Below are 13,325 nucleotides of genomic sequence, written 5' to 3'. Positions count from 1 at the left end.
TTCTTGAGTTACTACTATTCTAAATTCAAGCTTACAAGATCAAGAATCAATTTTCAACTTTAAGGCAGTGGAGGAGAGATGCATAGCAAAATAAATGGGCTGTTCCTTTGCATTTCTTCATGGTTTTATCATTCATGTAATACACAAAGGCTGATAAAAAGCTCCACAGGTCTGTACAATCCGAAATACTGCCAATGTCCACATCAATAGCCTCCAGACAGTCAGCACTTACAAGCAAGAAAGCCTGCTGTTCCTGCAGCTTTACTGGATGTATTTCATTACTTGAGTCCATTTCATTTCTTTGTATAGAAAACACTCATAAAAAAGTTATGGCAGTTACCCAAGCAGCAGTGTATTATCTTACCTGCCCTTCCAACATGTCTCTTTGCAGTCCTGCCCGTTCTTGCTCAGAACTGTTGGTTCTTCGGATTGAAAGACTGTGTGATTTACGTTTCTGCTTTGCTTGGCGAGCAGATGCACAACTTCCACTTTCTATTGGCATTACTTCAAAAAAACAGCTTCACAGAGGCTCCTATGATAAACTAAGGACAAGCATTACACATTACAAATTGTCTTGCCAAACTAACCAGAGTTTAAAAATTATTTTTCTCAAAATACTTAGTTCTCTTAGCTCTTCTAAATTTTGGAGGAGTTCGGGTTGTCATTAAAAAGAAGAGATCCCTATTTACTGACAACTATTCTTCAAACAACATTAAAATCAAAACCACATATGCATATACATAAAGTGGAATAACTTTGGCATTTCTTATTTATTAGCTAGCAAACCTTCACAAAAGGAAAATAAATTCCATGACCTTGCTCATTTTGGAGAACAGTAGCAGAGGCAGCCCCAAAATGCTTCCAGGAAACAACCACTATACATACTATAGTTCACTGAAACACATGCAAAATTAAAACCCAGCTGGAAAATGAAAGCAAAGACATGATAATTTAGGGACACTGTCAGGTTACAAACGTATTATGCAACATCAAGTGTTAGCATACAAAGTGTAATAGAAGTGCCTGTTTACACATAAGCAGGAAATAATTTTAATTGAGGAGTTCTGAAAACCACTTTCCACCATTTTTGACAGCTCATGGTTTCACTTTCTTGATAGTAAAAGTGCACCTGACTTACCAGGTTGTTGCTGTTAAATTTTGTCAGCTTCTCAAAGCCACATATGCATTTTAATAACCCTAGAAACACCTGACAGTATCACCAGCTAGTATTACCATGCATGATCTACTGCTTTCCTCTGTTTAAGAAAAATCGAATGATTTTTGATTTATTACATAAATGTGGAGAATACATTCTTCAGTGTCAAAATTTGGTTTACTTTTTTTTTTTTACAAATATTTAATTACTGGAATTTATTTCTTATTTATTTAACCCTCATATTCAAAAGGAATTATTTTTAGTTCCAAGGGGTACTAGTTGTTAAACATTTCAAATGGTTTAGGATTGATGACTCAGAATTTTTCAATCAGGAACATTGAGAACAAATAAAATTTAAAAATAAAAATTCATTCTCCAGCATCAATAATTTCTGAAACAATATTTACAACTTAAAGGAGCTGCAATAGTCTGAAGAGAAATAGGAGAGCAGAGCTGGCAAAGCTAACAAGGCAACCGAGCTTCCTTTTAAATAAGCTGATCAGAGAATATTTAAACCAAACCCAGGGCCACTTCCAATTTAAGATCCACCAACACACTGGATCTCTAGCTAGGAATGAGCACCACCACTATTAACAAGACTAGGCATTAACCAGTTCATTAACCAATGAGTCTGACACAGTATTTTTAGCTTTTTAACACATCATAAAGCCAAGGAAAAATACATCTTACTAGAAACAAAGTATGCACCATGAATAAAAACACCTTTACATTTTCTTTGGATTTTTGATGCCATGAAATAAAAATTATGAAGATATATAAATTTATATCAAAATGAGATGAGATTTAGTTAAGGTTTTGATGCCCATCCATCTCCCAATTTGCTATTAAAAAAAGGTGGTATTTTAATTATCTTTTGGAACACCCGAGTTCCAGTAACCTGACATCAACTCCATAGAGAATCTAAAATAAAATTCAGGTTGCACCAGTTCCATGCACTGCACTGAAATGATTTTGTTCATTTTCTCTGGACTCTTCACAGTCCTCCCCTGCACCTAATCCCATCAGAGCTTTTTATGTGTGATTAATCAACAGTAACTAACTGGATATAGTCGCAAATTAAGGACAAAAGAAGAGAAAATCTACGATTGGATAGTTTCTTATTTGACTAGCTTTCTTTTTTCACTGGACTAGATTCCTCTACCAGAGAAAGAGAGAACAGAGATTAAAATAAAAAATGAAATAACATCCTATAAGTTACTGCCAATTTTCTGGGCTTCACAAAGTATCTTCCTTTTCTTAGACATATGGTCAAGAATTAGGAACAGGTTTTCAGCACTCATCACACTTCTCTTTATTTTCAAAATATGATCAGATCCCAAATGCATGCTTATTCTCCTCACTTCCACCCTCCTTCCTATCTCCCTTGGGAACCACTCTTTCAGTGGCTTTCAGTTTACCCTTTTCTACAGCATTTGGGATCACTTTTTAAGGCCCAAAGCAACAAACACAGATAGATGTGCTAAACAGTTCTGTATCTATACCTACACAGTTACATATAAGCACACCGGTCAGGTAATGCTGTTTCATCAAGGTCTGTGTTAAAAGAAAAAAATCATTTCTGATTTCTGCCAAATGTGGTTCCTGAGCTGTAGTTACATAAATGTTGATATGGTTTATGCCTTAGCTGGCATTGTTTTAACAATAGTAACTTTTATTTGCCTTCTGCTGCCAAGCCACTTCATTTTAGGACACTTTACCAAGAAATATCCTTCACTGGATTGATTCATAAAACCATTGAATGGTTTCAGTTGGCAAGAACCTTCAAAGGTCATCTAGTCCAACTCCGCTGCAGTGAGGGACATCTTCAACTAGACTGGGTTGCTCAGAGCCTCATTCCAACCTAACCTTGAATATTTTCAGGAATGGGACATCCACCACCTCTCTGGGCTATCTGTTCATTTTACCATCCTCACTGTAAAATCTAATCTTGTATCTAATCTAAATCTAGCCTTTTTTGGTTTAAAAACATTACCCCATATCCTGTCACTAAAGATCCTGGCAATAAGTCTTTGTCTTTCTTATATGCCTCCTTTAAGTACTAAAAGGACACAGTAAGGTCTCCTCAGGCTGAACAAGACCAACTCTCTCAGCCTTTCCTCTAGGAGAGGTGCTCCAGCCCTCTGATTGTATTCGTGGCCTCCTCTGGACTCGCTCCAACAGGTCTGTGTGTCATGGGCCACAAGTGGCTTTCTGAGCCACAGGTGCACTTTGCTATCTCACATCTGATTTTTCATCCTCTGGTATACTCAAGTGTCATGGGTTCAGCAGTACCAGTCATTTTTTCTCCTTGGTGGCTGGTGCAGTGCTGTGTTTTGACTTTCGGGCTGGGAGCGGTTACTGGTGGCACATATGTTTTGAGTTACTGATTAAATGTTTGGTTTTGTCCAAGGCCTTTTCTGAGCTCATGCTCTGCCAGGGAGGAGGGGAGGCCGGGAGGAGGGAGAGATAGGGCACCTGGCCTGGGCTAGTCGGGGAGGTATTCCATACCACAACATGTCATGCTTGGGGAGGTAACTGGAAGTTGGCCGGAAGGGGGGGGGGGGGGTTAGCTCTCTTCCGGGTTGGGCGGGTGGTATCGTACTCTCTCTCCTTGTTTATTTCCTCTAACATTGATTTATTAGTGGTAACAGTAGTGATTTGTGTTATACCTTAATTGCTGGATTGGTTTTATCTCAATTTGTGGGAGTTGTATTGCTCCGGTTCTCCTCCCCATCCCTCCAGGAGTGGGGAGGTGGGGGGGGGGGGGAGAGAGGGAAAGAGGTGTGTGGTACTGCTGGAGACTGAAGTGGGGTTTTAAACCACGACATCAAGTCCTTCTCTGCAGGGCTGCTCTCAATCCATTCATCCTCCAGTCTGCATCAATAGTGGGGACTGCCCTGGCGCAGGTGTAGGACCTTGCACTTGGCCTTGTTGAACTTCATAAGGCTCACATGGACCCACTCTTCAAAGCATGTTGAGGCCTCTCTGGATAGTATTCTTTCCCTCCAGCGTGGCAGTGCACCACTCACTGTATCACTCAGCATCAATACATATAGATTTGGCAGCTATATATTCTAGCATGTAGAATTTAAAGGGACACTGTCAAATGCATGAGATTGTATTTTACATAGTGAAATTCTCACTTTAACTACACAAAAGTTTCTACTTTCACAGTTGATAAGCAAACAGGAACAATTAGGTAAGAACCACCACCATTACTCTATTTGGTAGCAGCACTTCACCTACAGCCAGTGTCATTGACAGTAATTGCACTCTCCTCATGCACCAGCATGACCACATCACTCATGCACTATTCTGGAGAGAGCAAGCATGCACACTCTTCCCCAGGCTCTGCAAGGGTGCACACAGCCATAAGCCAAGCTGAAATCAGAGGCAACAAAGGACAGGAAGGAGAAGCCAGAGGGAACTAGGTTCACTGCTTTAATATTGTTCTGAATTCCACCAAATAGCCTTACAAACTTTCAGTAAGGAAGCAATAATGAAACAGTTTTTAGAACCAGGACATAAATTCAGTTTTAAAAGTGACAGTGTCCCTTTAAATATTACCTTCACTTTGACAATTTTAGGGCTATTTTGATACTAATTGCAACAGTAAGAAGGTACAGGTTTTCCAAGAGTATATTTCACATAACAGATCCTTGGCAATATGATGATGGAAAAAAAACCCAAACAAAAAGGTGCTCATTTCTAGCAGTTACCTGATTCCCCTTATTATGTAAGGTTTTCAAACAATGAAAATTACCTGTCCAGTATATCAGTGTCATGTTACATATCCTATGAAAACCATATTAAATATTGATTAGTGAAACAGTCAGTAGCATACAAACCAGTCAAAGTCTTTCACATTTTTGAAACTTTTGTACTTAGAACATACCAGATGACAGAAAAGGGGGATGAGGGAAAACATCAACACAAGTCAAGACTAAGCACCAAATCCCAATCAAACAAAGTAAGAAAAGAAAGGCTTCAAAACAACACGCTATATATTGTTAGTCAGATGTAGGTAATCATAACTTTTGAGTGTTACAAATGGGTTCTGAAAATTTAAATTTACTTTCCTTCTACTTAGTAATACTGTAAGTCAAATGAAAAATCACCAACAAGTATGGGAGTCCGGCTTCCTCAACCAAGTACAACCAAGTTCGCAAAAGCTAAAAAGTAGCAATCAAGAGTAAAAAAGGCTGAATAAAAGTACTAAGGAAAAAAGAAAGCAATCAGAAAAAGGGGCAGAGTCTTGTATTACTAAACTATATTCATTAAGGGTGGCAGTTCTCAAGTACTGTATTATTAAAAAGTGCACTTATGAGACATACTGAGGTTTTCAGCTCAATTGCTTTGGAAAACAAGATATTTGCATAGCGTTTTTCACGCAATGATCTGTCAAAGCCTCAAGAGAACAAATTTCTGACAAAATCAATCAGCAGAAGTAGGGGAGAAAAAGATGTCCTAGAAAATATCTAGACCAAAGGTGACTACTACTTACTGAATGTAAAGATACTTTGGTACTTCGGCTATGCTGTTTAATTAATCTCACAGCATATTCTACAGCAGGTTAAATTAAAGTTCTGCCACCTACCTTTCTGTAGCAGATGTTACTATGTATTCAGCCACAGGAAATATTTCAACAGAGTAACAGTGAAGAGCAGATGTGTAACCAAGAACTCTTTTGTCCAGCTACAACAGAGAAATGGCACCAAAAGCGCACACACAGGTATCTTACTAGACTTAAAAATTCAGTGCAGCAGTCAACTAATTCTACTTGCCTACTTCTATGCTTGAACATGGAACAAATAGACTGCTGAAAGGAAAGTATTTCTGGAGTATGCATTCTGCTGAAGCCAGGGAGAAAATCTGTTTTAAGTGTCAGAGCACAGAATGGCTACAGTATTGCATTTCCTTTTTTGTTCAGTCAAGATAACACAAAAGTCTGCAAAGGGAAAGCACCAGCAAGTTTCAGCAACATCTCTTACCCAAGCTCTCCCTATTCCATTGTGTTCAAAGTTTAGCAATAGTAATACTTACTATTTAAATGACTGAGACAATGAAAAAAAAAGGGCATAAAATCACCTATACCACAGAAACAATTCTTAAATCTCTAAGTCTCAGGTGTCTCAAGCAAAATTTCAGTGTATACTACATAAAAAAACTAAGGCTTTTTACAACAGTAATTACTGTCCTGTGCAACATTAAAACCTTATAATAAAAATGCCAGTTAACATGAGATTTGCTCTTTTTTCACAAAGCAGGGAGGGAAAATGGAAAGAAAGAAGAATGATTATAGCTATTAAGTTCTTAATTACACGTAACTCAGTCTGACAGCATTACTCATGAGTTAAAGGAATTTAAGTATCAATATATGCCACTACAACCTTTATTCATATGCAAAGAAATCAAACTTAAAGGAGTAAAATTTCTATTTTGAGGTCTTTGGTGAACAATTTGTTTCAATGATGCTGTACATTCAAGTACCATTAATGCAATGCAAGCTGTAGAAATACAGCACACCTGAGAAAGATCAGGCCAAAAAAACTTCTTTGTAAGACTAGTTGTTTTGCTAAAGATAAATATTTAGGAAACAAAGACATTCCAGATCATCACAGATGACACTAGAACCACTGATAAGGGTGCTCAAACCTTATGAAATCACTCAAGCATTACAACATTGATTTTTTTTTTCCCTAAATTTAGCGCAGCATTCTTTCAAACAGAACTGGATGTTCCTCAAAATGTAAAAGGGGAAAGTATCCACTACTGAAAAGGCAACAACTTACCCCTGACAGAAAGCATAGTAAAGAAGCTGCACTAATGAATTTTAAGTATATTATACAGCTGGAAATCAATGATAAAAGCTTTAACACATTAGTAAGGATCTACTCTGAGCAAGCGTCTAACACCAACATCCAGGCATAAAAGCCAGCCCAGTTTTGCTGCTAGTAAGCTTTGATCTTGCTAATTCAACTATGTCAGCAAATTCTGTAATCATACAAAAAGCTGTGCAGATGCAGACTACAAAACAGGCTGCTAAGGTGAGAAATGATGCTGTCAGCCATACTGACTTAACTAATATTAAACAACAATAATTATGAAACTTGGATTATTTGACTGTGCTCAGTGTTTCAAGTAGTATAAATGGTACAGGGTACAGTATAAGCTTACATTTAACACTAGTTAGTTTTGACAGATACATACTATGAGTATATACTGTACCTTGTTTTATTAATTGGTGTTGATTAGTAATTTATTGGAAAGTTCAGTGGATAGCATCAGGTCCTGCTAAATTACTTACAGCTGATTAAATCCTAAAACATGTTTGAAGGCTACTCTATTTCCTTAGCTGTTTCATAGGTATTTTAGCTCCCATTCCTGTACTAGCAAATCCCTAATAGCCTAGGAATAGTCTGCATGCATGCACAGGTATACAAATGCAGGACCTGAGGGTGAGGAATCCTAAGGAAGTTCAAGAGCAAAGGTGGTTTAACCAGGTATTTGTTTCAGGAAGCACTGCACCACACTCAGAGGCCAGAGTCTTACTGTGCTATTCTCTAAACAAACATTATTTAGGCAGCTATTACCAATGTACTAGATAAATTTCTATAATGCTTTTATGCAAGCAGAGTGGCCTCTAATATCATTGCTGGGAATATACTACTTGCTAATAAACTAGAATATTTTGCTGCTTAAGACATCAACAAAAGCAAGTAACTTTAACACTAATTATAACATATTTAGGAAGGTTTTCTGAGGCACCAAATAAATACAGCACATTCTTGAAGCATTTCCTCATGTGGCCTGCTACAGGGAACCACCAAATCTTTCAACAGCATATGTAATAGCAATGCAAGCACTAAGTCCTACCCTTTTCAAACACCAAGGTAGTCTCAAAATAGTCAGCATGTATTACTCGAGGATGAGAAAATAACAAATCGCTCCAGCTTCTAAAGACACCATCACGACTCCTGTCCATTCCTCAGAGGTCATGAGCAGAGTACTAACAAAGTCTTCCCCCAGAGGTCTGAAGGGCTGGTCTCTGGAACAAGCCCCTCATTTGGCCTTACAACACAAGCTACTAGTCTTAGCTCCAAAACTTAAGAATGCCATGACATAAAACGATGCCAGTGTCATTTCAAACATGTAAAATGCAATACCACTTCTCCTTACTTGACATATACTAGCTCTGGCTTGCAGTTTCTGGATTTTGTAGAAGTAAGCTCTTTTAAGGCACTATCAGCACACTCACAATGTTTCTCCCATGCCTGTACCAACACTTTCAAGCATTTCAGTCTATACAAGAGACTGCATCCTTTAAACAAGTCCTAAATTCAAAAGACAGTGGAAGAGCATGACTACATTAGAGAGACAGTCTCATCTTAGAATTAGATTTAACATGATAAGCTTAGTTTAGGGACAAATGTACACATAAACAACAGGCATTAAAGAAACATACAACAAAACACACAAAAAACAACATTACTGTGTTCTCTGCCTTAAATTCTTATGTTGGGTTGAGGCACCTTCTCTTACAATAACTGCCCAAGTCCACAACACACAAAGCTACATTTAAAGTTATTATAACAAGACATGTTCGGGTTGACACACGCACACACACACGCACAAGATCCTATCTAATGTAAACCACGCATTATAAAACATACTTGAGGATTGAGGTTACCAGCTCCCTTTCAAAAACATCAAACAAGAAATGCCAGCAGCAGGTTTGGTTGGAAAACAGTTTAAGAAATTTGCTTAAGGAGAACGATACTGCTGTTATGTTGCAAAATGGGTGCCTGAACAACAGACATTTGTATAATTTCAAGGTGTACTCAATGACACTGAATCACTTCCAAGAAGCTGCTCCACCAGTTCTTTATGCAAATCTTCCATGAGATACTGTTACAGAAAGCACAATTTAAAACACCATAACAAAACAAACTTTCACAAGCTAGAAGATGTAACAAAAAGTATAAAACCACACAGAAGTTTCTCTTTCCTTGCAAACACCAAGGTGTCCTTGAAAAAGGGTTCAAGTCTTAACTTGAAAACGTTTTCCTTGTTTTGCATAAGCACAATGTACTTATTTGATTTCCTTCTGCAATGGAACCTGACATCCACTCAACCTCTGAATAGATAAAGCAGCTATTAATTCTTTCCTTCAGATTTTTCACAATTTTTAGCTCAGAAAGTTAAATACTGCAAATGGCCTTTTACAGACTTAACTTTTACCCATCTCAGACTGTTCTGAGCCACGCTCCTGCTGCTGAAAGCCATATCTACCCTGTCACACCACAAACTCCACCTCATCAGACAGTTGTGCCTCACTTCAGGGAATATGAGTGTTTCACTTTTACTCCATTTGTACGTATGTCAGAGAATCTGAACTCACATTAGTTACACGTTAGCGTAAGCTAATGAGGTACTACACTTGGCTTGTCCTTAGGATATGCGGTAGGACACAAAGTTAAGGACCAGAGTGTTCTCAACAGGCACCCTTGGTTTCACTATCTGCAGACCTGCAACCTCGGGCTGGAAGTGGTTAAAAAATACCCCAAGCAAATAAAGAAAAACACGTAAGACAGATAGGAAAAGAGCCAGAAGAGCCAATTTTCGGTTATTTGGGCTTCTAAGAGAAAACGTGCAGGTCATTTCATGAGAAATAAACCGGAATAGGACTGGCTGGGAGAGGGTGCCAAGACAGAAGCCCCGCTTGACGGCACAGGCCTGAAGAGGCGGCGGCACCGCACAGGTGACACCGCTGCCCGCACCGCTGCCCCGCTTCCCCCGAGACCCCTCCCGGGCATCCCGCCCAGCTCCGCAGCCCTACCCTTCCCTTTCCCCCCGGGGCCTCCCGCGCCAAGCCGCGCCCGCAGCCCCGCTGGGGAGCCACTGCCCGCGGCGGCGGGGGGCCTGGCTGGGCGGGAAGATGGCGGAGGGTCTGCGCCCCGCTGAGGGGAGCGGGGAAAGGGGGGCACAGAGGCCGCCCGCACTCACCTGTCAGCCACAGCCGGGGGCGGGCGGGAAGGGCTGCAGGCAGCAGGGGGAAGGAAGAGGAGGGTGGTGGCAGGAGGAGCACCGACGAGCCGGGCTCCGCGCTCCGGCAGCGACGCGCCTCTCTGCTGAGGAGCCCCCGGGGCGACATCCGGCGGCGGGCGGAAGCGGCCCGCGGCCCCCGCTCGCCGCCATTGCGACGGGCTAGGGAGAGGGAGAGAGCTCCCCGCGGGCGGCTTATGTATGGGGGCTCAGAAGTGCCACTGGCTCAGGGCACTGGCCCCCATGGGACGACTTGCTTGGTTTGGGGTAGGCCCTGTAAGCCCTGATAGATGGGGATCTGGGCACTTGACCTGAGGTGTGACAACGAACACGGACCCTCCACAGAGACAGACCGACAGCACAGCAGCAGGCCGTGCCCGGCTGCGGAAATGGGGGTATCACCACTTACACCCACTTCATTCCAACCCCTCAGCTCCCAGGCGTTCATTTAATGCTGATACTGAAAAAGCCGAGTTGCATTTCATGCTCACTATTGCCCAAGCAGACCGCTGTGGACGGACAAGGGAGATGAAGCTTCCCTGGAACACTGCTGGAACCCTTATTTTGTAATACAGAAAGGCTGGAACATGCTGAACCTGGACCTACTCTGCTTTATCTGCGGACAGTACAAGAAACAGTGAATCAAAGCTAACCACTACATTCTGCAAGTAGGCTGTTCACTTTGAAGCTTACAGCACATTATTGAAATGTGATTAATTCCTTTGCTGATTAATACTTAGAAGAAGCCTTCACCTAAAATTCTCATTTGTTGTAACAGATTGTGAAAGTCAAAAGAGGCCTTTGCCTAATTATTTCTTCTCTCCCTGCAGATTATCTGTCTGCCTCAGAAGAGGGCTGTGAAAAGGACAGAACATGTGCTTCAGAATGAAGGCTGAATATAATACATTTTCTTTTCATGTGCTTCCCAGCTACAAGTATCCCTGCTGTTCTTTTGTCTTCTTTTTCCTTTCTACCTCATTCTGTGCAGCCCTGTCTTAATTGTAGCTGTTATTAAGACTAACAAAAATAGTGTTTTACCTATTTACTAGCATATTTTTCATCACTGAAGGTCATTCTCCAAGATAACCAGCCTCACTGCTTCAGAACTTCCCATAATTTTAGTCTATTCCCTATCTTTAAAGCCATCAAAAGGGAGCAGAATGAGTAAGTGCCTGTAGGAGAGGAAAAGTGAGGAGACAGGACAGGCAAATGAAGATGGGCAAGAAACAGAACAGGTTTGCCTGGGAGGAAGCCCAAATGCAACCTGACCAAATGCTACTGCTTGATGTTTTGAATTCATAGAATGGAATCGAAACAAAAAACTGAACACAGTATTCCACTTGTGGCCTGACAAGTGTCAAATAGAGTGGGATGATGACCACTGTCGCTCTGTTGGTGGTTCCCTTATTGATGTAACCCAGACTGGGGATTTCTTTGCCACAGCAGCACACTGTTCACTAATATTGAGCTTGTGGTCCACCAGGACCCCCAGGTCACTTTCCACAAAATTGCTCCCCAGCCACAAGGTAGATCCCAGCCTGTGCTTTAGGACAGGGCTTTATCTAGGTCCTCCTTGAACTTCATAAGGTTCTTGTTTGCCCACTCTTCCAGTCTACCCAGGTCTTCCTGCAGAGTGGCTCTCACTTGGCCATGTTAACTTCATGAGCTTGGCACTGGCCCACTTCTCAAGCATATCAAGGTCCCTCTGCATGGCATCCCTTCCCTCCAGCACGCCAAACACGCCACATGGATTAGTGTCAACCAGCAAACTGGGTGAGGGCACACTCAATCCTACTGTCCATGTCATCAACAAAAATGTTGAACAGGATCAGTCCCAGTACCGACATCTGAGGGACACTTTTCTCTTTGTAGCTGGTACAGTTGCAGTTATCTTAGCCACATCACAACTTGAGTCCCCAGCTGTTCTGTTCCTCTAAACATTTTTTTAGCCTTATTATTCCTACCAAGATTTCTTCTAATATAATTCTACTGTACCATAGCAGGTTTTTTGCCCCAGCATACTGTACCATAACCTTTCTTTCCCCTAAAGAAATAATATAATGCATCAAGGAAAGTCAGGGGCTTAAACAACAAACAACTTTTTCTTTTATGCAGGGTGGCCTTCACCAGAAAATTAACAGGCCTTGTGTGGTGCAGTTGCTTTTTTCATAATGAAAGAACAGCAAGTGGCTGGCCTGTTGCCACTTGAGCCCTGTTACTGGTTTGGTTTTGCCACGGCACTACAAGAGCAACAAGAGCAACAGGCATCCTGTGATGTATAGAAGCAGGTGCAAAACAAAAGACTGCGCCTTCTTTTCACAAACTACTTGTTTTAAACAACAGGCAGATAGCAACACAGGAGCATAGGGAGATTGGGGCAGTACTAGTTTGCCTCTTATCAGCAGCTAAAAAGCTTTTTAAGTAGTCATTTCAGTAATCTGAGTGAAAAAAGTTACTGGACATCCCTTTCCAGACCTACTTCTGCATCTATGGCTGTTCTTGAGAAGACAAGAAATCAGCAACAGACTAATAGTTGAGTGAATTAAGATTTTACAAACCTGTAAAAGAAGCAGGAAAAGGCAAAGTCCCCTGTCCAGAGCTCAAACCAAAAGAAAGACAAAAGAAAAACTTACCTAAGAAAGAAAAGGACATAAGAGTTACTTCTTCCATATAGAAAACATCACTGCATCTCCATTCTAAAAGTGTGCTTTATGCTGTACAATAACACTTGGAAGTCATCCATCATATCACTTTCCATCGTGCTGAAGGTAGCAAAACTAAATGCAAATGCAGTATCCTACTTATATACTTAGCATACATGCATTACATTTTTACTACAAAGCCATCTCTCTTCTCTGAAGTAAGCTGAAGCCAATCCACTTTCCTGAAATAGGCCTTTTAAGAAAGAAGGAGCAAATGAACAGCTGATTCATTAGGACAGAAAGCTATTCACCTCCTCATCCAGGGTGTTGTTCTGCAAGTAAGTGGATTACTTAAATGTTTCTTGAAGAGCTATGACTTCAGGGCAGGAGTAGACAGCCAGGAAGAATTTTTCATAGAGACCAGGAACAAGTGTAGCTCTACAGATGAGAAGGATTAACTAGAAGTCTTTAATATCAGAATA

General features: G+C 40.8%; 1 protein-coding gene across 2 annotated transcripts in view; it reads right to left on the bottom strand.

Moving 5' to 3' along the window:
* The window catches only part of WDR37 (WD repeat domain 37), a 42,947-nt gene extending 32,731 nt beyond the window's left edge, over positions 1–10,216 (bottom strand). For both annotated transcript variants that reach the window (XM_031052568.2, XM_005153026.3), the window contains exons 1-2: positions 10,163–10,216; positions 365–542 (exon numbers count right to left, since the gene is read on the bottom strand). In XM_031052568.2, coding sequence (XP_030908428.1) covers positions 365–502 — 138 coding nt within the window. In that variant the 5' untranslated portion in view covers positions 503–542; positions 10,163–10,216. The remainder of the gene's footprint in view (positions 1–364; positions 543–10,162) is intronic.
* Positions 10,217–13,325: the final 3,109 nt, after the last annotated feature.

Source organism: Melopsittacus undulatus, chromosome 1 (assembly GCF_012275295.1).
Source record: "Melopsittacus undulatus isolate bMelUnd1 chromosome 1, bMelUnd1.mat.Z, whole genome shotgun sequence".
NCBI classification, from domain to species: domain Eukaryota; kingdom Metazoa; phylum Chordata; class Aves; order Psittaciformes; family Psittaculidae; genus Melopsittacus; species Melopsittacus undulatus.
This window is presented reverse-complemented; position numbering and strand designations above follow the sequence as displayed.